The 21,655-nt window shown below is 43.0% G+C and overlaps 2 protein-coding genes across 3 annotated transcripts in view; one reads left to right on the top strand and one right to left on the bottom strand.

Moving 5' to 3' along the window:
* The window catches only part of LOC132405926 (ras-specific guanine nucleotide-releasing factor RalGPS2-like), a 114,709-nt gene that overhangs the window by 24,906 nt on the left and 68,148 nt on the right, over window positions 1–21,655 (top strand). Inside the window, exons 6-8 of the mRNA XM_059990906.1 lie at window positions 7,532–7,615; window positions 8,657–8,746; window positions 11,610–11,736. Of these exons, the coding sequence (XP_059846889.1) occupies window positions 7,532–7,615; window positions 8,657–8,746; window positions 11,610–11,736 (301 nt within the window). The remainder of the gene's footprint in view (window positions 1–7,531; window positions 7,616–8,656; window positions 8,747–11,609; window positions 11,737–21,655) is intronic.
* Window positions 17,019–21,655, bottom strand: part of angptl6 (angiopoietin-like 6) — a 37,319-nt gene continuing 32,682 nt past the window's right edge. For both annotated transcript variants that reach the window (XR_009516190.1, XM_059992325.1), the window contains exon 7: window positions 17,019–21,017. The gene's annotated coding sequence lies outside the window, so the exon portion shown is untranslated. The remainder of the gene's footprint in view (window positions 21,018–21,655) is intronic.

Consider the following 21,655-nt stretch of genomic DNA (forward strand, 5'->3'; position numbering starts at 1 on the left):
TGTCCGTATTGTGTATTGTGTAGCGTGTTTATTATTGTAGTTAGTCACATGGGTGGGGCTGTGGTAGAAGCAGAGAGTTTAGTTACGTATTCACGCTTTGTCTGGGGCAGAGTTAGAGACTGCTGAGTGTGATATCTTTTGTGACTGCTTAACTTTGCTTAATTCTGCTTAAGTACGTTTAATATCACTAGTTTCAGTTTCATTAATCGCTTCAAGGTTGTTTTGCTAGTTACTAATTAAACGATCAAATACATTTCTTTGACTTTTGAACATTATTACTATTGGATTGGATCTGAGGGTGCGTCATGCAGGATAACTCCCTGTGTTCGGTCTCTGACAGTGGCATTGGGTTGTTTGAATCGCTGCCACAGCTAGATTTTATTCTATCTCTGTGGCCATCAATGCCTTGCTGCTCTTCCAACTCACAACCCATCTCACAGAATCCACCACTCACCTACGGCCATCTGACCCTACCGGCCCTCACATATCTGGGATATGGAGGGAACTGGAACTCCTGGAAGAAACACGCAGACGGGGGGGAAATTACCAGCTGCACACAGCATTGGAGGTCAGGAATACAGGGACTAGCTGGGTGGATACTGTCACTTGTCGAGCTGAAGTGCCGATGTCTGTGCTGTATCACTCTGACTCTGAACCCATACACAGTGCTGCCTGTAAACTTGTGTTTCCTATGCAAAGGAGTAACACTGCCAGAATACCTCATAGCCCTGTCGCATTTGTTCCATCCCAATATTGAATATATACTATATAAACATGTACATGAAGACGAACTTGATTACAGTCTGTATAAGTAATATTGTATTGTGCTGCCCTGCTGTGTAACTATAGTTTTCTGACGGCTAATGGCCTTTGTTTGCACAGATGCACCTTGCAATTTGAAATGTTTTGTTGAAGCATGAGGCTGTTCCCTGTTAATATCATCGGCTCCTGTATTAATTATGACTGCTCCTCTTCCCATATAATCCTCCTCATCAAGCACCTTGTGCCTCAACTCTGGCAGAGTTTTATCAGACCCCCCCCTGAACCCACTTAACTGCCGTCCTCTTCCATCCTGAGAGGCTCTGTAGAAGGTGAGACATTTGCAGGTATTTGCTAACAGACCGTGGAAATGGTTCTCCCCACTTGTATTAGCTGAAACTGAATACCTAAAATAGTTTTTTTTAAAAAAGCCCTGAATTCTACCTTGCAGATTGAAGTTTAGTTTAGGCGCTATGATGCACTATGCTGTTGTACTTGCAGAACAACCCTCCCGGATGAACACCTGTGTAACTGCAGATGCTCAGTTACACACATTAGCCACCTCGGAGCCCAGGTAAGTTGTCCTTGACCCTGAGGGGTTGCGAAAGGAGAAATAATGGATTGTTAAGAATAAAATCCCTGGACATCTTCAAGGGGCAATGCCTCTAAAAGGTGGCATCATTCATTACAGACCCTCATCAACCAGGACTTGCCCTGTTAAGACCACAAGATATGGGAGCAGGAGGAGGCCATTTGGCCCATCAAGGCTGCTCTGCCATGTAATCATGGGCTGATCCAATTCTTCCAGTCATCCTCACTCCCCTGCTTTCACCCCATAACCTTTGATGCCCTGGCTAATCAAGAACCTAACTATCTCTGCCTGAAATGCACCTAATGACTTAGCTTCTCCAGCCACTCGTGTTAACAAATTCCACAGGTTTACCACCCCCTGACTAAAGTAATTTCTCGGCATCTCACTTCTAAAGCGATGTCCTTCAATCCTGAAGTTGTGCCCTCTTGTCCTACAATCCCCTACCGTGGGAAATAACTTTGCCATATCTAATCTCTTCAGGCCTTTTAACATTCAGAATGTTTCTATGAGATCCCCCCCCTCCCTCCCCATTCTCCTGAATTCCAGGGAATACAGCCCAAGAGCTGCCAGACATTCCTCATATGGTAACCCTTTCATTCCTGGAATCATTCTCGTGAATCTTCTCTGAACCCCCTCTAATGTCATTATATCCTTTCCTAAAATAAGGAGCCCAAACTGAATACAATACTCCAAGTGTGGTCTCATGAGTGCCTTATAGAGCCTCAACATCACATCCCAACTCTTGTATTCTATACCTCTAGAAATGAATGTCAACATTGCATTTGCCTTCTTCACAACCGACTCAACCTGGAGGTTAACCTCTGGGGTATCCTGCATGAGGATTCCCAAGTCCCATTGCATCTCAGCATTTTGAATTCTCTCCCCATCTAAATAATAGTCTGCCGGTTTATTTCTTCCACCAAAGTGCATGACCATACACTTTCCAACATTATATTTCATTTGCCACTTCTTTGTCCATTCCTCTAAACTATCTAAGTCTCTCTGCAGGCTCTCTGTTTCCTCAACAGTACCCGCTCCTCCACCTATCTTTGTATCATCGGCAAATTTAGCCACAAATCCATTAATATCATATTCCAAATCATTGACTTACATTGTAAGAAGTAACAGTCTCAACACCGACCCCTGTGGAATTCCCCTGGTAACCAGCAGCCAGCCAGAATAGGATCCCTTTATTCCCACTCTCTGTTTTCTGCCGATCAGCCAATGCTCCACCCATGCTAGTAACTTCCCTGTAACTCCATGGGCTCTTAACTTGCTAAGCAGCCTCAAGTGCGGCACCATGTCAAATGCCTTCTGAAAATCCAAATACACCATGTCTAGTGCATCTCCTTTGTCTACCCTGCATGTAATTACCTCAAAACATTGCAGTAGGTTTGTCAGGCAGGATTTTCCTTTCAGGAAACCATGTTGGCTTTGGCCTATGTTGTCGTGTGCCTCCAGGTATGTGTAATCTCATCCCTAATAATTGATTCCAGCAACTTCCCAACCACTGATGTCAGGCTAACAGGTCTGTAGTTTCCTTTCTGCTGCCTCCCACACTTCTTAGATAGTGGAGTAACATTTGCAATTCTTCAGTCATCCAGTACAATGCCAGAATCTTTTGATTCTTGAAAGATCATTGTTAATGCCTCCGCAATCTCTCCAGCTACTTCCTTCAGAACCCACGGGTGCATTCCATCAGGTCCAGGAGATTTATCCACCCTCAAAGCGTTAAGCTTCCTGAGCAACTTCTCAGTTATAAATTTTCACGTCCCTGAAACTCTTGAATGTCCGGTATACTGCAGATGTCTTCTACCGTAAAGACTGATGCAAAATATGTATTCAGTGTTCTCCTTGCTACCATCAGGGAGGAGGGGCAGAAGCTTGAAGGCACACACTCAGTGATTCAGGAACAGCTTCTTCCCCTCTGCCATCAAATTTCTGAATGGACATTGAACCCATGAACACCACCTTGTACTTTTTTATTTCTATTTTTGTACTACTTATTTAGCTACTTAATATGTGTGACTCCCTTGTCCATTCGGCCCTCCTCACTGATCTCCTTCCTGACACTTATCCTTGCAAGTGGAACAAGTGCTATACCTGCCCCTACACCACCTCCCTCACTACCATTTAGGGCCCTAAGCAGTCCTACCAGATGAGTAAACACTTCACCTGTGAGTCTGTTGGAGTTGTATACTGTGTCCTGTGCTCCCACTGTGGCCTCCTGTATATCAGTGAGACCCAGTGAAGATTGGGAGACCACTTTGCCGAGCACCTACATTCTGTCCCTCAGAAGAAGCCGGATCTCCCAGTGGCCTCCCATTGTAATTCCACTTCCCATTCCCATTCTGATATGTCAATCCATGGCCTCTTCTACTATTGCGTTGAGACCACACTCGGGTTGGAGGAACAATAACTTGCATCCACCTGGGTAGCCTCCAACCTGATGGCATGAACATCGATTTCTCAAACTACCAGTAATCATCGCCTCTCACCCCACGTCTGGCGGAGCTCCCTCTGGTGCTCCTCCCCCTTTTCTTTCTTCCATGGCCTTCTGTCCTCTCCCATCAGACTCCCCCAGTCCTGCCCTGTATCTCTTTCACCAATCAACTTCCCAGCTCTTTACTTCATGCCTCTCCCTCAGGTTTCATTTGTCACCTGTGTTTCTCTCTCCCTTGCCCCCAGCTTTGAAATCTAGTCCTCATCTTTTTTTCTCCAGTTCTGCCAAAGGGTCTCGGCCTGAAACGTTGACTGTACTCTTTCCCAGTGAGTGTGTGTGTGTGTGTGTGTGTGTGTGTGTGTGTGTGTGTGTGTGTGTGTGTGTGTGTGTGTGTGTGTGTGAGTGTGTGTGTGTGTGTGTGTGTGTGTGTGTGTGTGTGTGTGTGAGTGAGTGAGTGTGTGTGTGTGAGTGTGTGAGTGTGTGTGTGTGTGTGTGTGTGTGTGTGTGTGTGTGTGTGTGAGTGAGTGTGTGTGTGTTTTTTTTCTGGATTTCCAGCATCTGCAGATTTCCTCTTGTTTGTGTTTACTGTTGCCTATTTTGTTTCCTGCATCGTGGTCGTGACTACATTTCTATGGCCGTTCTTGGTTATAGAATACTTTTATACATCCTGAGGTAACGAAGGTGTTGTCGATCTGCCAGTCTGTCTGTAGCACGTTGAATGTGGTGCCTGGTTTCCATGAAGATGGTGGGGCAGAAGAAGAATTTCATCCTTGATTTCTGGTCTGGTACTGATTGTCTTGTATTAGCCCTCTGCCATCTGATGGTTGAGCTGCCCAAATGGAAGCTTAGGATGTTTGCTTTAAACTTATTAATTTACTGTGCCTTTGAGAGCTGAGCATACAAGGTTTAGAACTTGTCCTTGTGGAGTTTAGGAAAATGGATGTGAATACTCTGAGAATTGTTGCTGAATGTAAGTTTGTGCAGTAACTCTTGTTGGTTGCTGTTCTTCTGTTGTCCATTTTGATGTGTAGCATTCCATTAGGCAAATGCATTGTCCTCTGCCATTCATTCTTTGCTCAAAACGTTAGTGTTTCTTTAAATTTGCCTGTTGCAGACTTAGAGGAACTGCATATCGTAGCTCCTTTTCTCGATTACTCAACTCGTCAGATGTGGTGACATTGAAAGGGCTTTTGCCTTATCCTGAATTATTTGAGTGTTGGAGCTGCACTTATCCACACAAGTGAAGAATATTCAATACACTCTAACTTGTACTTCGTAGATGGTTGAAAGGCCTTTAGGTATTGGAAAATGAATCATTTCCCTCAGGATCTCCCATCTCAGATCAACTCTTGTGTTTATGGTGTTGATTTATTTATGGCTCCTCCATAGAGAGTTAAGTGCACCAAGTTCCTGGGAGCTCACATCATGGATGACCTCCTCTGGTCCCTCAATATCACCACCCTGAATAAGAGGGCATAGCAGTGCCTCCACTTCCTGAGGAGACTGAGGCAAGCGAGACTCTCCCCCCCCCACCCCCATCTTAACTGCATTTTATAGGAGCACCATTGAGAGCATCCTGACATCTCCGTTGGGTATGGGACAGCAGAGCTTTGGACCAGAAAGTCCTACAAAGGACTGTGAGAATGGCCAAGAGGATCATGGGGGTCTCCTTACCACGCATTGGGGACATTTATCAAGAGCGCTGTGTATGCAGGGCCCTAAATGTCATCAAGGAACCCACCCATCCAGCATCCCCATTAACCTTTTACCATCAGGCAGGAGACTCTGATGCACAGAGACAAGAATGGTCAGGATGTGAACCAACTTCTTCTCGCAGGCCATTAGGCTCTAATGCTGCATATTTGAACTGTCACCAGATAATTTGTACAGTACCCTACTATATTTAATTTCTGCACTTTAGTTTATGCGTATTCATTTGTTGATTTAGTTATTATTTTCCTCAGTTATTGTGTGTTATGTGTACTACTGTGAGTTACACCCTGGTCTGGAAACCATTGTCTCATTTTGTGGCATGTATATTCATAGCTAAATGACATTGAACTTGACTTGATTGGCCCTGATGAGTTTCCAGACTCTCATCCCCAGGATGTTATCAAGGATAGGTGGTTTGTTTCTTGTTGGAGATGGCCATTCACTGCCATCTTCTTGCGGCACAAGTATTACTTTTGCTTTTATCAGCCCGTGCCTAGATGTTGTCCATGTCTTACTGCCTGCAGACGTAGGTGTAAAGGAACCTTTCCAGCTCCTCAGCAAACATCACTGCTTCTGACGATTTGATGAAAATGGGGGCATTAATGGAGCAGCTAATGGGCTTTGGACACTCCTACAGTGATATAAGGCTGGGATGACCGACCTCCCATGATAACCATCTTAACCACTGGAGATTTCTTTCTTCACTCATTCAAACCTGTTTTGCTAACACAGTTCAGTGTTTTGTACTGAATGATATTGGTGCTGCTTGAATTCAGCTGGAGATGTACTGATCGTCAATGCTTTGCTATTGATGGAAACCCTTGGGTGAGTCAGCAGGTTTGTCCTTGTAACAGGGTGCCCAGCCTCTGCCACCTGGAATTTACTGCTTAAATCTGTGATGGAATAAACTCTACTTTAATCAAGCTTTTGTCACCTGTCCTCATTTGTGGCTAACACCAAAACATACCCAAAAAAGTACTCCCAAAGCACACTAAGCTTTTTTTTTAAAAGAGGCTTTATTAATTGTATCTGTTGGCTGCTGTGGGTTCACACTCAGTAATTGCACTGAAGTGGCCAGCTTTTTGCACCAGAGATGCTTTCTGCCAACAAGGCAGGGCCGGTCCTTATGTTTCCCCAGTTGAGGGGCTAATAGACAAAATGCTTGACACAAGAGGTACTGTAGATGCTGGAAACCTAGAGCAATACACACAATGTGCTGGAGGAACTTGGCAGGTCAGGCAGCATCTATGGATGGAAATAAAAAGTCAATGTTTCGGGCTGAGTCCCTTCATCAGGACAAAATGTTTGTTGTTTGGTCCTATCTTCCCTTTGAATTCCTGAACTTTGTGGGGAAAACAGCATCATAACATAGAGTGGGTTCACCTTCCTGTTGCATTTGTGTTCTCCTTCATCCCGTTCACTACATCATCCAGGTTAAAATAATATAATTGCCTTTTAAACTGAATTCATGTAGTTTTTGTCAAAGAACAGGTTCAAGAATTAGGAATCAAGTGTCTAACTGAGGAATTGGTGTGTGTGTGTGTGTGTGTGTGTGTGTGTGTGTGTGTGTGTGTGTGTGTGTGTGTGTGTGTGTGTGTGTGTGTGTGTGTGTGTGTGTGTGTGTGTGTGTGTGTGTGTGTTTGTGTCTTTTTCTGTGGCCAAGCTTTTTTTTAGACTGCTTTTTTTGAAAAGCAAAAGCCTTTCAGATCTTAATCCTGAATTTTAGTCTTGGTGATATTTAATCAGAGCTTGAATGCAGGGATTGAAATACTTTCTAGGTCAGACAGTCTATTTTAATCGTTCCAATTTATTATAATGATTTAAAATTTGAAAAGTGCAGGAGGCCGTTCTTGTGGTTTGGATATGATTGTTGAATTGTCATTTCTTCCGTTTCATTTTGGCCAGGATCTCAATAATATTTGATGATTGAAGCACTTAAGTCCACAATCCTATCAGAATTGTCCAGTCTTGGGTATTCTTCTGTTTGTATTGGGTTTTAAATCAAATTCTTTTCTTCCCCTAAGGAATTGTCCAGTTGTGCATGGAACAAGAAGGGAAAGTACTCCTTGGCTCCGAATATTGTAGCTTCTACCAGAAGATTTAATCAGGTAATATTAAATAATACACAATGTCTTGGTCTCGGTAAGGTAGGGTAGAATATCTGTATCTATTTGGAGTTGTACGTCCAGGATGCAAATTTTTATTTGCATTTCTTTTGACATGAACTCAGGGACCAATGTAGCCCTCTATGCTGACTTCTAGAGCAGTCAGGTCAATCCTGTAACTTGTCCTCTTGCCCTTTAACCCATTTTCCGCTAGCTACCTACACTAGGGGCATTTTACAGTAGCCTACTTCAGCACATCTTCAGGATGTGGGTGGAGACTGGAGCACGGCAGGAAAATCACACGGTCACGGAGAACGTGCCAGCTACACAGACACCTCAGGGAGTCAGAGCCGGACCCGGGTAGTCGAAGCTGTAACGCAGTCATATCAACCCTCCTCCACATTGCCACCCAATGGTGCTTCTCTAAATCGCATTGAGAGAAATGCCCCTAAGCTCAACCATCTCCAGCTTGATCCCGTACATCTAGCTTGGCCACTTCCATGCACTGAAGTCTGTTGCTGTGGTAAACTACATATACCTGTCTGGACATGCCCCCCCCCCCCCCCCACTGCTGACTGCTGCTGTGGCCCCTCCCACTGACTGTGGCTCCTCCCACAGACCCCAGTATAAAGGCGATTGAGGCCTGAGCCCTGCCCTGTCTCCAGGATGTAGTATGGTGGTCAACTACTGCTTGTTCTTTCTTTCAGTCAATAAAAGCCGATACCTCGCCTCACGTCTCAGAGAGTTATTGATGGTGCATCAGTTGCCCATGAATTTCTTGCTTTTGTTTGATCTAAATCTTGATTTAAAATTGAAAGTGGAGTCTAACTGGTTTTTTAGAGAAAGAATGTGCAAACTTTAGAGGAGTTCTTTTCATTTAAGAAATTTGGCCTTTGGGAGGAAGTTCTAAGCTTTGTGCTAAAAGTGAAAGAGATTCAGTAACAATATTAATTAATTGTAATGGCCTTGGTTAGAAATTTGCTGTGCTTGGAACATGATATAACAATTAAGGATGAGTATAAATTAGTGATTTTCTCTTTCCAGGTCAGTTTCTGGGTGGTCAGAGAAATTCTCACCAAGCAGATACTTAAAACAAGAGCTGACATTCTCAGCCACTTTATCAAAATGGCAAAAGTAAGTTTATGCTTCATAGATTTGCTTTGTAGTACATTCTGGTTTTTGTGACTTGTCCGTTATGTGTAATCTGGGGAGCCTGTTCCACATAAAGTTGAGGAATATGTGGAATTAGTAACTGATTTTAAATATATAATTAAATGTGACTATTTTAGGACAGATGATAAAATGTTTGGTTAAAAAGTTGCAGTAATAAAGAAGGCAAGACAGCTGTTATACTTGATTAGGAGTTTGAAGAGATTTGGCATGTCAACAAATACACTCAAAGACTTCTATAGATGTACCGTGGAGATAATTCTGACAGGCTGCATCACTGTCTGGTATGGAGGGGCTACTGCACAGGACTGAAAGAAGTTGCAGAGGGTTGTAAATCCAGTCAGCTCCATCTTGGGCACTAGCCTACAAAGTACCCAGGACATCTTCAGGAAGCAGTGTCTCAGAAAGACAGTGTCCATTATTAAGGTCCTCCAGCACCCAAGGCATGCCCTTTTCTCACTGTTACCATCAGGGAGGAGGTACAGAAGCCTGAAGGCACACACTCAGTGATTCAGGAACAGCTTCTTCACCTCTGCCATCTGATTCTGAAATGGACGTTGAACCCTTGAACAGTACCTCAATTTTTAAAATATACAGTATTTCTGTTTTTGCATGATTTTTAATCTATTCTATATATATATATATATATATATATATACACTGTAATTGATTTACTTTATTATTATTTCATTTTTGCTTTTATATTATGTATTGCATTGAACTGCTGCTGCTGTTAACAAATTTCATGTCACATGCCGGTAATAATAAACCAGATTCTGATTCTAAAAGGCAGATTTTAAGGTGAGTTTCATAGATTAGGGCCTTAGCAGCCACTGCTTCAATGCATTGTCAACCCTCCAGCCAAAGCAGAAGGCATTGTTGCCAACATCCTCATGACCGAAGGCCTCTACCAATCTGCACCTGCTGCAGACTGCCCTGTGACAGTGAAAGCTCACAGTGAGACTGTGGAAAAATATTGATCACTTCCAATATGTTGGGAAACATTTATTAGTGAAGGCAGATGTCAACAATGAAAATCACCACTGCCAATGGTCATAAAGCAGGTATATTTATTGGGAAGTTCACTCGATGGCAACTTTATTAGGTACCTCTGGTATCCACGTTCACTGAGCTTGTGATCCATGTTTGTGGTCTTCTGCAGCCCATCCACGTCGAGTTTCGACGTATTGTGCATTCAGAGATGCTCTTCTGCACCACACTGTTGTAACTTAGCACGTGGTTATTTGAGTTGCTTTTGCCTTCCCGTCAGATTGAACCAGTCTCCTCTGACCTCTCTCATTAACGAGGTGTTTTCACCCACAGGACTGGATGGTTTGTTTTTCACACCATTCTCAGTAAACTGTAGACACTGTGTGAAAATCCCAGGAGATCAGCAGTGTCTGAGATACTCAAACCACTCCATCTGGCACCAACAATCATTCCAAGGTCAAAGTCACTTGCATCACATTTCTTCCCCATTCTGGTGTCTGGTCTGAACAACTGAATCTCATGACCATGTCAGAATCAAATTTAACTTCACCCAGTAAATGTCGTGGAATTTGTTAGCTTTGCGGCAGCATCGCAGTGCCATACATGACAATGGAGAGAGTAGAAACTTAATTACTGTGTGTGTGTGTGTGTGTGTGTGTGTGTGTGTGTGTGTGTGTGTTCCTGTATCATTGAGTGTGTGCCTTCAGACTTCTGTACCTCCTCCCTGATGGTAACAATGAGAACAGAGCATGTTCTGGGTGGTGGAAGTCCTTGATAATAGATGCCACTTTTCTGAGGCACTGCTCCCTGAAACTGTCATGGATACTATGGAGGCTAGTACCCATGGTGGATCTGTCTAATCTTACAACTCTCTGCAGCTTTCTTCGATCCCGTGCAATAGCACCCTCTCCCCACCAATACCAGGCAAGTGATGTCGCCAGTTAGAATACTCTCCACAATACATCTGTAGAAATCACTTTGCTACTGTGTCATTGGCTTGTCCAAAGGTTATTAAAAAAAGTTATGTGACTGTTTATGTTACAGAAGCTACTTGATCTCAATAATCTTCATGGCTTGATGGCAGTCATCTCAGCTTTACAGAGCTCGCCGATATTCAGGCTGTCAAAAACGTGGATGGCAAGTGAATGGCCTCCTTGGTTCTTTTGTCTTTCCGTTTATTGTTTCAGATGAACCTCTGCATCCCGTACTGTACCAGGATGAGCACTGTGCTACCTAACCAGGATGAGAAGGGTGTCAGTGGTAAACTTTGCTAGAACTGCAAGGCAAAAATGGAGTATGCTGGAAGTACTCTGCATTCAGTGTACGTGGTAGAGAGGAAAAAAACATTTATTTTATATCAGTGACCCTCCCATCAGCACTGGGAAATAGCAACTGAAATTCAGTCCATTGCTATTATTTCTGGAGATACCCATCTCTGTCCCTTCCAGCAGGACTCCAGCATGATGAGGTCATTAACCCATAACGTCAACCGCTTTTCTCTTCATAGATTGTTGTCTGACCTGTGTATGTCCAACATCTACTATGTGAGTGTTTGAAAACTTCCTTGTCGGTGCTGATTTTTGGATAGATAGCCGCAGGATTAATTTGTAATTAATGGAATGGTGTACCCGGAGCAATAGGAAAGCACAAGGGCTACTGGGATTGATAGTGGGACTTCTGGGATTGGAGAATTTTGATTGGTGCCGAATCTCGTTAGCCAAGTGTTCCTGTTGATATATTTTTTTAAAAACTGGTGTTGCTGATTAAAATGTGCAAATGTTTTCTAGATGTACAAGATGGGGTTTTACCAGAGGTCTGTTTTCATATCTGATTGCAGCTGCTGAGCAGGAAAGATAAGGCTACGTTTGAAAAACTGGAGACTCTCTTGTCCAAAGAAGATAACTATAAGGAACTAAGGGCTTACATCAGCTGCTTGAGAAATAAACCATGCATCCCATATTTAGGTGAGAATGAATTTTCGTTCGTTTGCGGCATCTGAGCATTAATGATAAGTCCAGCATTTGTCCCCAGTTCTTGTCACTTCCTCCTTGAACTGATGCAGTCTTCATCTTGAAAGTACTCCCAATTGGAGAAAAAAAAATTACAGGATTTATCTCCTACAGCAATAAGGGATTGGTGATATATTTTAAGTCAAGATGGTACATGACTTGGAAGGAGGTCTCGGAGATCTTACACCATCTGGGGTCTAAGTGGAGAGTTTCTTTATTTGTGATTGACTCCAAGCTGCAGCTTCAGGAAACCCATTCTCCTGAGCTGCGTTTTAAGTTCCATCTGCAATCCACATTCAAATCTAAAGAATGGCTGCTGTTGAACTTATTGTTTGCTATCTACCCGAACAGCTCCAGAATGCACCCTAACTAGGGTATTGAAAGCCAGATCTGGCAAGAAGTGACAGAGCACATAAGTGTAGGACTGATTCTCTAATGAAAGCTAAGCCTGGGGTAAATGGTAAAAGGCTACATTGAATGCCCTTCATTTGTCTGGGCTGCTGCAAATGGGGTATGCATTCAGGCAGGAATAGGTATGATCCGATACTCATTTTAGAACCATGTTGCTAAGTAGCCAAAGTGGGGAATAACCTTTTCCAGGTTAGTGTTTTGTTTTAAGACAGATGAGCAAAGTACAAATGCAGGAGATGGCCCCTTTAATAAAGAATGGGGGATAATTATTAGGGAATATCATAGTCTGAACAGTCAAATTGAATCAGTTTGGTTGGAACTGAGAACCATAGATCACTACAGCACAGTACAGGCCCTTCAGCCCTCCATGTTGTGCCGACCCATATAATCCTTAAAAGAAATACTAAACACACTACCCCATAACCCTCCATTTTTCTTTCATCCATGTGCTTGTCCAAGAGGCTCTTAAATACCCCTAATGTTTTAGCCTCCACCACCATCCTAGCAAGTCATTCCAGGCATTCACAACCCTCTATGTTTTTAAAAAAAAACTTGTCCCTGATGCCTCCCCTAAACTTCCTTCCCTTAATTTTGTACATTTGCCCTCTGGTGTTTGCTATTGGTGCCCTGGGAAACAGGTATCGACTATCCACCCTCTCTATGCCTGTCATAATTTTGTAGACCTCTATCAAGTCCTCCCTCATTCTTCTACGCTCCAAAGAGTAAAGTCCCAGCTCTGCTAACCTTGCTTCATATGACTTGTTCTCCAAACCAGGCAACATCCTGGTAAGTCTCCTCTGCACCCTCTCCATAGCTTCCATATCCTCCCTATAATGAGGTGACCAGAATTGAACACAATACTCTAAGTGCGGTCTCACCAGAGATATGTAGAGTTGCAACGTGACCTCTCTACTCTTGAACTCAATCCCCCTGTTAATGAAGCCTAGCATCCCATAGGCCTTCTTAACTACCCTATCAATCTGTGCAGCAACCTTGAGGGATGTATGGGTTTGAACCCCAAGGTCCCTTTGTTCATCCACACACTAAAGTAACTGACCATTAATCCTGTACTCAGTCTTCTGGTTTGTCCTTCCAAAATGCATCACCTCACACTTGTGCACTATAGAAGCAGCAATAGGGCAGAAAATTAAAAAAAAACAGTGATGGTAAAGTAAGACATAGTATTTATCAAACTTTAATGACAGATGTGATAAGAGCAATACTGTTATTAGAGTACATATCTATATATAGAATGGGCAGGCCAAATCAACAGTAAAAATGCGGTGGAAGACTTGGTGGAGTGTAGCTGAAATGATTTTGTAGGTCAGTTTATTGAGGATCCAGGGCAGGGAAAGGCTATTTAGGAGTCTTGAACAACAAAGAAAGAAAATTGGTCAATTGATAATATATGTCATAGGTGCAGAATTAGGCCATTTGGCCCATCAAGTCTGTTCCACCCTTCCATCATCACTGATTAATTGTCCCTCTCAACCTCATTCTCCTGCTCTTGCTCTGTAACTTTCGATACTCTTACAAATCAAAAATCTACTAACCATCTCCTTAAATATATCCAATGACTTGGACTTCACAGTCATTTGTGGCAATGAATTTTATGGTGAAGGGGGAAGTGTTCATAATATGATAATGATTAAAATAATGTTGGCTCCTTTGTGAAACCAGGTCATAAATTTAAACTACGAAGTTCAGAGGTATGAGGTGAGTTGGCCATAGGGGACTAGGACAAGATAAACAACCGACAGCTAGCATTTAGTGATGTTTTACAACAGACCTACTGTATATATCCCCCTAAATCACAGAAACCTGAGCAAAGAGGCCTAGCTATGATCACAAGGAAGGTTTAAAGATGGCATTAAATCAAGGGAAAAGGACTGTATGTGTTTTAAAAAGAACAGTAAGCCACAATTTCAGTATTCAACAGCGGGGCAAAAAATAACAAGGAAAGGGAAGTAATATAACAAAAATAAAAGAATCTAGCAAAAAAAAACTTCTCAAGCTTCTGTTGATGAATGGAAAGAAAACAATTAGCACAAATTAAAGCTGAAGTTAGAGACCGGACTGGAAAGATACGTTGAGGAAAAAATAAATGGCAGATAAACTAAACAAATATTTGCCTGCTTCCATGGATGAAGATGCAGTAAACATCCTAGAAAATTTGAAGGGCAGCAGATCCAAAGTGAATAGGGACCAGATGGATACTGGAGAAGTTAATGAAATTGTGGTTAGCGCAACGCTTTATAGTTTCAGTGATGTGGGTTCAATTCCTGCTGCTGCCAGTAAGGAGTTTGTACATTCTCCCAGTTTAGTCTGGGTGCTCTAGTTTCCTCCCAAAGACATACTAGTACGTAGGATAATTGGCCATTGTAAATTGTCCCGCGATGACGCTAGGGTTAAATTGGGGGTTGCTGGGTGGTGTGGCTCAAAGGGCCTGTTCCGTTCAACATTTCAACAAATAAAAAATCCTTGAAACCTGATCTGCATCCCAAAATTTTGAAGGAGCTGGCTGTGGAGAAAGTGAATGTGCTGGAATATTAACCTGCTAAGTTCCATCATGTCTAGAGGAGGTCCCGTAGATTGGAAGGTAGCAATTGTAAGCCCACTTTTTAAGAAAGGAGAGTGGCAAACTGGGATCTACAGACTATTAGCCTGATGTTGGGGAAAAGCACTCAGTGTAGTACTGAAACACAAAGAAAATAATAGTATTGGGTGCAATTGACAGATTTATGAAAGTAATGTTGGACATCTCTTACATTCTGAGTTTGTAATGAGGAGGGATCAGGTGAACCAGTGGATGTGATGTACTTGCACTTTAACTAAATGCTGCGCAATCTCAAATGAAGGGATCAACCTTTAGGAGTGAGGGGAGAGAAAAAAAAATACCTCAAGTAATGAGTCTTTGAAGTTCTGTACCCAAAGGCATCATGGAGGATCAATCCTGGTCGGGGCAGGCACGTGCTTAGGCAAACAATCAGCCATGGTGAATTTGAATGCCATGTCAGTAAATGAAGCCACGTAACTTTCTGCTTCTGTTTACATTCTAATGTCCTTTGGGCCAATCTACAACTGTGGGCAGACATTTGACTGGGCTCTGCCTTTTCACAGCTGCTCTCAAGTAGGCCAAAACAATGGAATAAGCCACGCTGAGCTCTTCTCTCAAGAGTTGGTATTGTGATGGTCCTTCCTATCTAGGTTTCTAGATGTTTCAGATTGAAAGATTTCTTAAGTGGTAAAATATGAATACCGTTGAGTCTAGTGAGCATGTTGTCTATTTGTAAACTTGATGGTATGTACAGTATGAGACTTCTCTCTGTGTGAAGAGTGGGATTGGTGTGCTTAATATAGTGACTAAATAACATCTGCTCTGCGTTGTACACAATGTGGATTTTGGGGTTTGAAGTACAGAGCAATGGTTCCAAAGATGCAGTTCTGTAGCATGATTAACCAAATGGTAGGTCCATTGATCCCCTTCGGCACTCACCAGACTACCCAAAACTTGTGACCTTTTCCCATGCATAGTGAAAGTACTCACTGCAGTTTAGTCTGGATTCTTTGCACTCTGCACAAACATGTTGGTAACACGCACGTTACGAATGCCCTGCGTAATACTATTACTGAGGCCCGTTGGAGGAACTTGCCGCGTACAAGGAACCGGTCGGAGGCAGGGACGGAAGGCAAAGTGCATGCCCGTTGCAGCGGGCTGCCGGGGCTTCTCTGCACAGTCTCTTCACGGAGTCCTTCGCGCATTGGGCATCACTGGTCCAAGGAGGCAGAGAGCCATCAACAACATCACCGAGGCAGCAGAGAAAGCCTCAAGACAGCTCTGGGTGAAGTCCATGGGGATCTGCAGCACATGCTACCTGAACACAAGTCGTGGCTCGATCAGCCACTGCTGGGTCGCCTGATGTTGGAAAAACCCAAAGCACCTGTTGACCTCAGGTCTCCATGCTGATGATGTGTTCAGAGCATCATGAGATGTGTTCTTCAAAAAAAATGTGTTGAAATGCTTAATGGATTTCAGAAGTCTTTGCCTTTGAAAGACTTAGCAGGAAGCTGCTGTTAACTTAAAAAATATAATGTACAGGCATGGGGTGTTTTGTAGCATCCATTATTTAATTTAAGCCATGTGGTATGATTCAAAATGGAAAAAGAAACATGGGGGAAAATGATGAGAACAGTATGTGCAGCCAACTCTTCAAATTAACATTTGGATCCTTTCACAACCGCCATGCTCTCGTGTGTCCATTTGCCTTTCATTGGCAAAGCTGTGTACTCCATGTTCAGATGCAATCAATCAATCAATCAATCAACCAATTACCAATAGGAAGAATTCAATGATGAGCCTATCTTTCTAATCAAAAATTGGGATTCCTTTTTAAGGAGAGTTGAACTACCCACATGGGAGGTGTTTTATTTGACATTTGGGCTGCAGGCAGGAAGAAGGATTAAAGGGAATTTGGCCACTGATCAGACAATGTGTGTGAAGCTATAAAGTGGCAACCAACTCGTGCCAATTAGTACACACAAAATGCTGCAGGAACTCAGCAGGCCAGGCAGCATCTATGGGGGAAAAGGTACAGTCAACATCTCGGCCCGAAATGTCGACTGTACTGTTTTTCCATAGATGCTTCCCGGCCTGCTGGGTTCCTCCAGCATTTTGTGTGTGTTGCTTGGATTTCCAGATTTTCTCTTGTACCTGTCAATTAATGGTTCTTTACCCTGCATGGTTAATTTCCATTGTCCTTTTGAGGTGAGTAAATTGCCAGTCCTGGCAGAAGACTTACCATTCCACCAGTGAGCAGAGATGTGACTGCAACAGATATAGATACTTTATTGATCCCAGAGGGATTTACAGTGTCCCAGTAGCATTACAAGTGCAACGGTATACAAGTATTAGAAAAGAAGTAAGAAAGAATATAAAGTAAGTTACCTCAAACAGTCTGACAGGAAGGGGTCATCACTTCCGCTGCTATAGATTGATACATTATAGAGCCTAATGGCTAAGGGTAAGAATAACTTCATATTGTGCTCTTTGGACCAGCACAGTTGTCTTAGTCAATTACTAAAAGTGCTCCTCTGTTCAGCCAAGGTGGCATGCAGAGGGTGAGAAACATTGTCTGGAATTCCCAGGATTTTCTGTAGGGCCCTTTGTTCTATCACAGCCTCCAGTGTGTCCAGTTTGCCTCCTACAACAGCCAGCTTTTCTAACCAGATGAAGGACTGTGGCAATTGTCTTTGTCTATGAACTACCTTGTACATACAACTCCTGTACATCTGACCTCAATGGTCTTTGATGTTGAGCCTTTGGCATGGGTTGGGACATAACCAAAAACCTTTATATCAATATTTTCCAATGTCAATTTTTGTGAACAAGATGTACAACTTCCAGTTCTCTTCTAGAGTTAAAGTAGGACAGTGAAGTAAACTGACACAAAGGTTGTTATCAAATTAATCTCAGGCTGAAAGTACTCAAGAGCTTGGCTAAAGAGATAGATCTTCAACTTATTTTTTGAAGGGAGATGAAGTTTAGGGAGCGGATTCTGAAGCCAAGGGTTGTGCACCGCAGCTAATTGTTGAATGACCTAATGTTGGGGGTGAGTAAAAAGCAGGATTTGGAGCATAAGGGACTGATGGAGTGAAACAGAATAGTGGTTTTAATGTGGACCGGAGCATTGAATGTGAGTATACTGTGTTATTCTGTGACTCTGACTCATCTTAGAGATGGTAGTCTGGAAGGAGGTGTAGAAAAATGTGCAGAGGTGTTGCCGAGACTAAAGGGCCTGAGTTGTAGGCTAGGGTTGGCCAGAATCTGGTTTAATATCACTGGCATATGTTGTGAAATCTGTTAACTTAACAGCAGCAGTACAACGCAATACATGATGTAGAAAGAAAAGTAAGTTACACTAAGTATATAGGTATATTAAAAAGTTAAAACTATTTTGCACTATTTTTGCACTATTGAAATAAATAATAGGAAGTGTTCAAGGATTCAATGTCCGTTTAGGAATTGGATGTCAGAGGGGAAGAAACTGTTCCTGAATCACTGAGTGTGTGCCTTCAGGCGTCTGTACCACCATCCTGACAGTAACAATGAGAAGAGGGAATGGAACATCGGTTTATTCATTGCAACATAGGAAAATGGGAGCTTAGACAAAATGGGGGAAGATTTAAGAGGTCCTGAGGGGCAACGTTTTGCACACAGGGTGGTGAGTATATGGAACTAGCTACCGGAACTGGTTGGCCTTTTACAATAGTATAATTTTAAAAGTAGGTGGAAGGGGCTTACTGGGATATGGTCTGAGCATAGGTAATTGATCCATAATCCTGATTGAAAAAATTACCGAACCTGGGCCTCTGCAATTAGATCCTCGACTTCCCAACCAGAAGACCACAACCTGTGCAGATTGGTGATAATATCTCCTCCTCGCTGATGATCAACACGGTGCACCTCTAGGATGTGTGCTTAGCCCACTGCTCTGCTCTACTCTACACCCATGTCTGTGTGGCTAGGCAGAGCTCAAATACCATCCATAAATTTGCTGACATTACAACCACTGTTGGTAGAATCTCAAGTGGCGACAAGGGGATGTACAGGGGCGAGATATGCCAACTAGTGGAGTGGTGCTGCAGCAACAACCTGGCACTCAATGTCAGTAAGACCAAAGAGCTGATTCTGGACTTCAGGAAGGATAAGATGAAGGAACACATACCAATCCTCATAGAGGGATCAGAAGTGGAGAAAGTGAGCAGTTTCAAGTTTCTGGGTGTCAAGGATTCTGAGATCTAACCTGGTCTCAACATAACAATGCACTTATAAAGAAGGTAAGACAGCGACTATACTTCATTAGGAGTTTGAAGAGATTTGGTATGTCAACAAATACTCAAAAACTTCTATAGATGTATCATGGAGAGCATTCTGACAGGCTACATCACTGTCTGGTATGTGGGGGTGGGGGGGGGGGGCTACTGCACAGGACCGAAAGAAGCTGCAGAGGGTTGTAAATCCAGTCAGCTCTATCTTGGGTACAAGCCTACAAGGTACCCAGGACATCTTCAGGGAGTGGTGTCTCAGAGAGGCAGTGTCCATTATTAAGGGCCTCCAGCAACCAGGGCATGCCCTTTTCTCACTGTTACCATCAGGTAGGAGGTACAGAAACCTGAAGGCACACACTCAGCGATTCAGGATCAGCTTCTTCCCCTCTGCCATCCAATTCCTAAATGTACATTGAACCCATGAACATTACCTCACTTTTTAATGTGTATTATTTCTGCTTTTTGCATGATTTTAATCTATTCAGCAGATATAGCAGGGATCAGCAGGAGTGGGAGTGGAAGAGTATAATGGTTTCTTTAGCATTAGCAGCTGACCAGCAGTTTGGAGTTGCAGTAGAAAAGGAGGGGCTGGGAAATGCACAATAGATTTGGGTAACAGAGGAACGTGAACAAGCAGCATATCTATGACCAGGTTAGACCAGGTGACCTAATGGAGCCGTTAAGATCAGGTTAATCTTTTGTCTATATATGTGTGCGTAAATGCTGCCTGCCTGAGTATTCCTGGTATCTTCTGTTTATAATAGCAGCAAATGCATCAACAGATTTAGCAGGGATCGGCGGGAGTGGGACTGAAAGAATGTACACAGTTACTTTAGCATTAATCAGCTGATCAGCAGATTGGAGTTTCAGTAGTTGAAGCTGACTGTCGCCCAGTGCAGGAATATAGCCACAATCTCTGGAAAGGGCCAGGGATGCGGAATCTAAATTTGCACTGCAGTGTTGTGTTCACTTGCATCCCTTTATTGGCCAGCACAGTCATCGAGGTTACTTTAATCGGTGCCACTGTGACCATTGTCTCTCTGAAAATTAGTTGTCTCTTTACACTTTGATCTGGAGTAGCTTCCAACACATTTCTTTTATTTGTTGAGATATTCAGTGACCTGCTTTTAGAAAGTTCGAGGGTAGAGTGTTACTTGTGCGAAGAGTGAAGTGGGGGTGGGGGGAAGCTCTTCAGGGCTTAGTTGTTTCTATCATTCATTTTATGATGTTTCTTGTTATGTGGATGTCTGTGAGGAGTAAGAATTTCAAGGTGGTTACTGTATACATTCCCTGATATTAAATGAACCCTGGAATCGTTGACCCTTTAATCTGACTGAAGCTTTCAAGATAAAAAATACTGCTTGGGTAAATGAAGGAAGACTATTTGGGAGTAAAGATTGTCTTTTTAAAAAAAAAAATTAGTGGCAGAAGTTCAAATGCTGTGTGGAAATTTAAAATCTGCATAAAATTTAGCAAACATCGTAGCGGTTAGTGCAACACTATTGCAGTTCGGTGCGTTTCAGAGCTCAATCCCAGCAACGTTTTGTGGGAAGTCTTTGTATCCCTGCTCTGTGGAAAGCCGCAGTGCAGTAGTTTCTTCTCACAGTCCAAACAAATACCAGGCAGGTTATTGGTTAGTGGAAGTTGCCCCGTGATTAGGTTTGGGCTAATTGGTTTTGTTGGGGTGGAGTGGCTTGCAGGAGCAGAAGAGCCTGCGCGTGGCTGTATCATGACATAAATATAAATCTGGAATAAAGCTTTGAATTACTAATGTTCGGCATGAAGCAGGACTGTCATAAACAAATTTTAATTGACTATTGCCCTTTACTGAACGGAAAGCAGCTATTCTTCTCCATTGTGGATCCAGACCCCCATGTTTGTGGATAGGATCATTCGAGCCATTGTAGCACATGGCAGCAATTCACCGCTGATCTTCATCTCCTCTTCAGCTCAACGGCATATATAAATGTCCAGTAAGTGCTGGAAATATCCAAATTCTACAATAAATAGAATTACTTCGAGTTAGTTGGTGTGTGAATGGTGCCAGTGAATCACGGCGGCATTCTGCGGGCAACGTGCAACACTTCATTAAATGGGAAACCCTACAAAAAGTGGTGGATGTGGCCCAGTCCATCACGGGTAAAGCCCTCCCCACCACTGAGCACATCTGCACAAAGCGTTGTCGCATGGAAGCGGGTCAAGATGGCGCCAGCGAGCAATGATTCCTCAGATAACATCTTCCGGACAGTCAATCATTTCACTCTTTCTATGACTTCTACTTTTTATTTTTATCTTAATTGTCTGTTGGAGACAGTGACTTGCAGTTTGGAGTCGAACCGAGTAATCTAGCGCTCTGCTGTCCCCAAGAAAATTCCAGGAGGGGACTGCGAGCATGAGCTCCCTTGAGGAGACCAGAGACGGGCACGGGGCCATGATTGACTCCATTTCTCGCTAATCGAAGCATCGGGGGAGATTGAATCAACAAGGGGAACGTGGTTAGTGGTTGGGAGGCTGCAGGTTGGCAATTACTCTTCACAGAAGCACTGAGCTTGAGTAGATGCCTTCTCAATGTGGAAGGAGGATTTGTTAGAAATTCTGAGAATTATACAATTTTTGGTGGGGACTGTAATCTATG

This window comes from Hypanus sabinus, chromosome 16, assembly GCF_030144855.1.
Source record: "Hypanus sabinus isolate sHypSab1 chromosome 16, sHypSab1.hap1, whole genome shotgun sequence".
Taxonomy (NCBI): domain Eukaryota; kingdom Metazoa; phylum Chordata; class Chondrichthyes; order Myliobatiformes; family Dasyatidae; genus Hypanus; species Hypanus sabinus.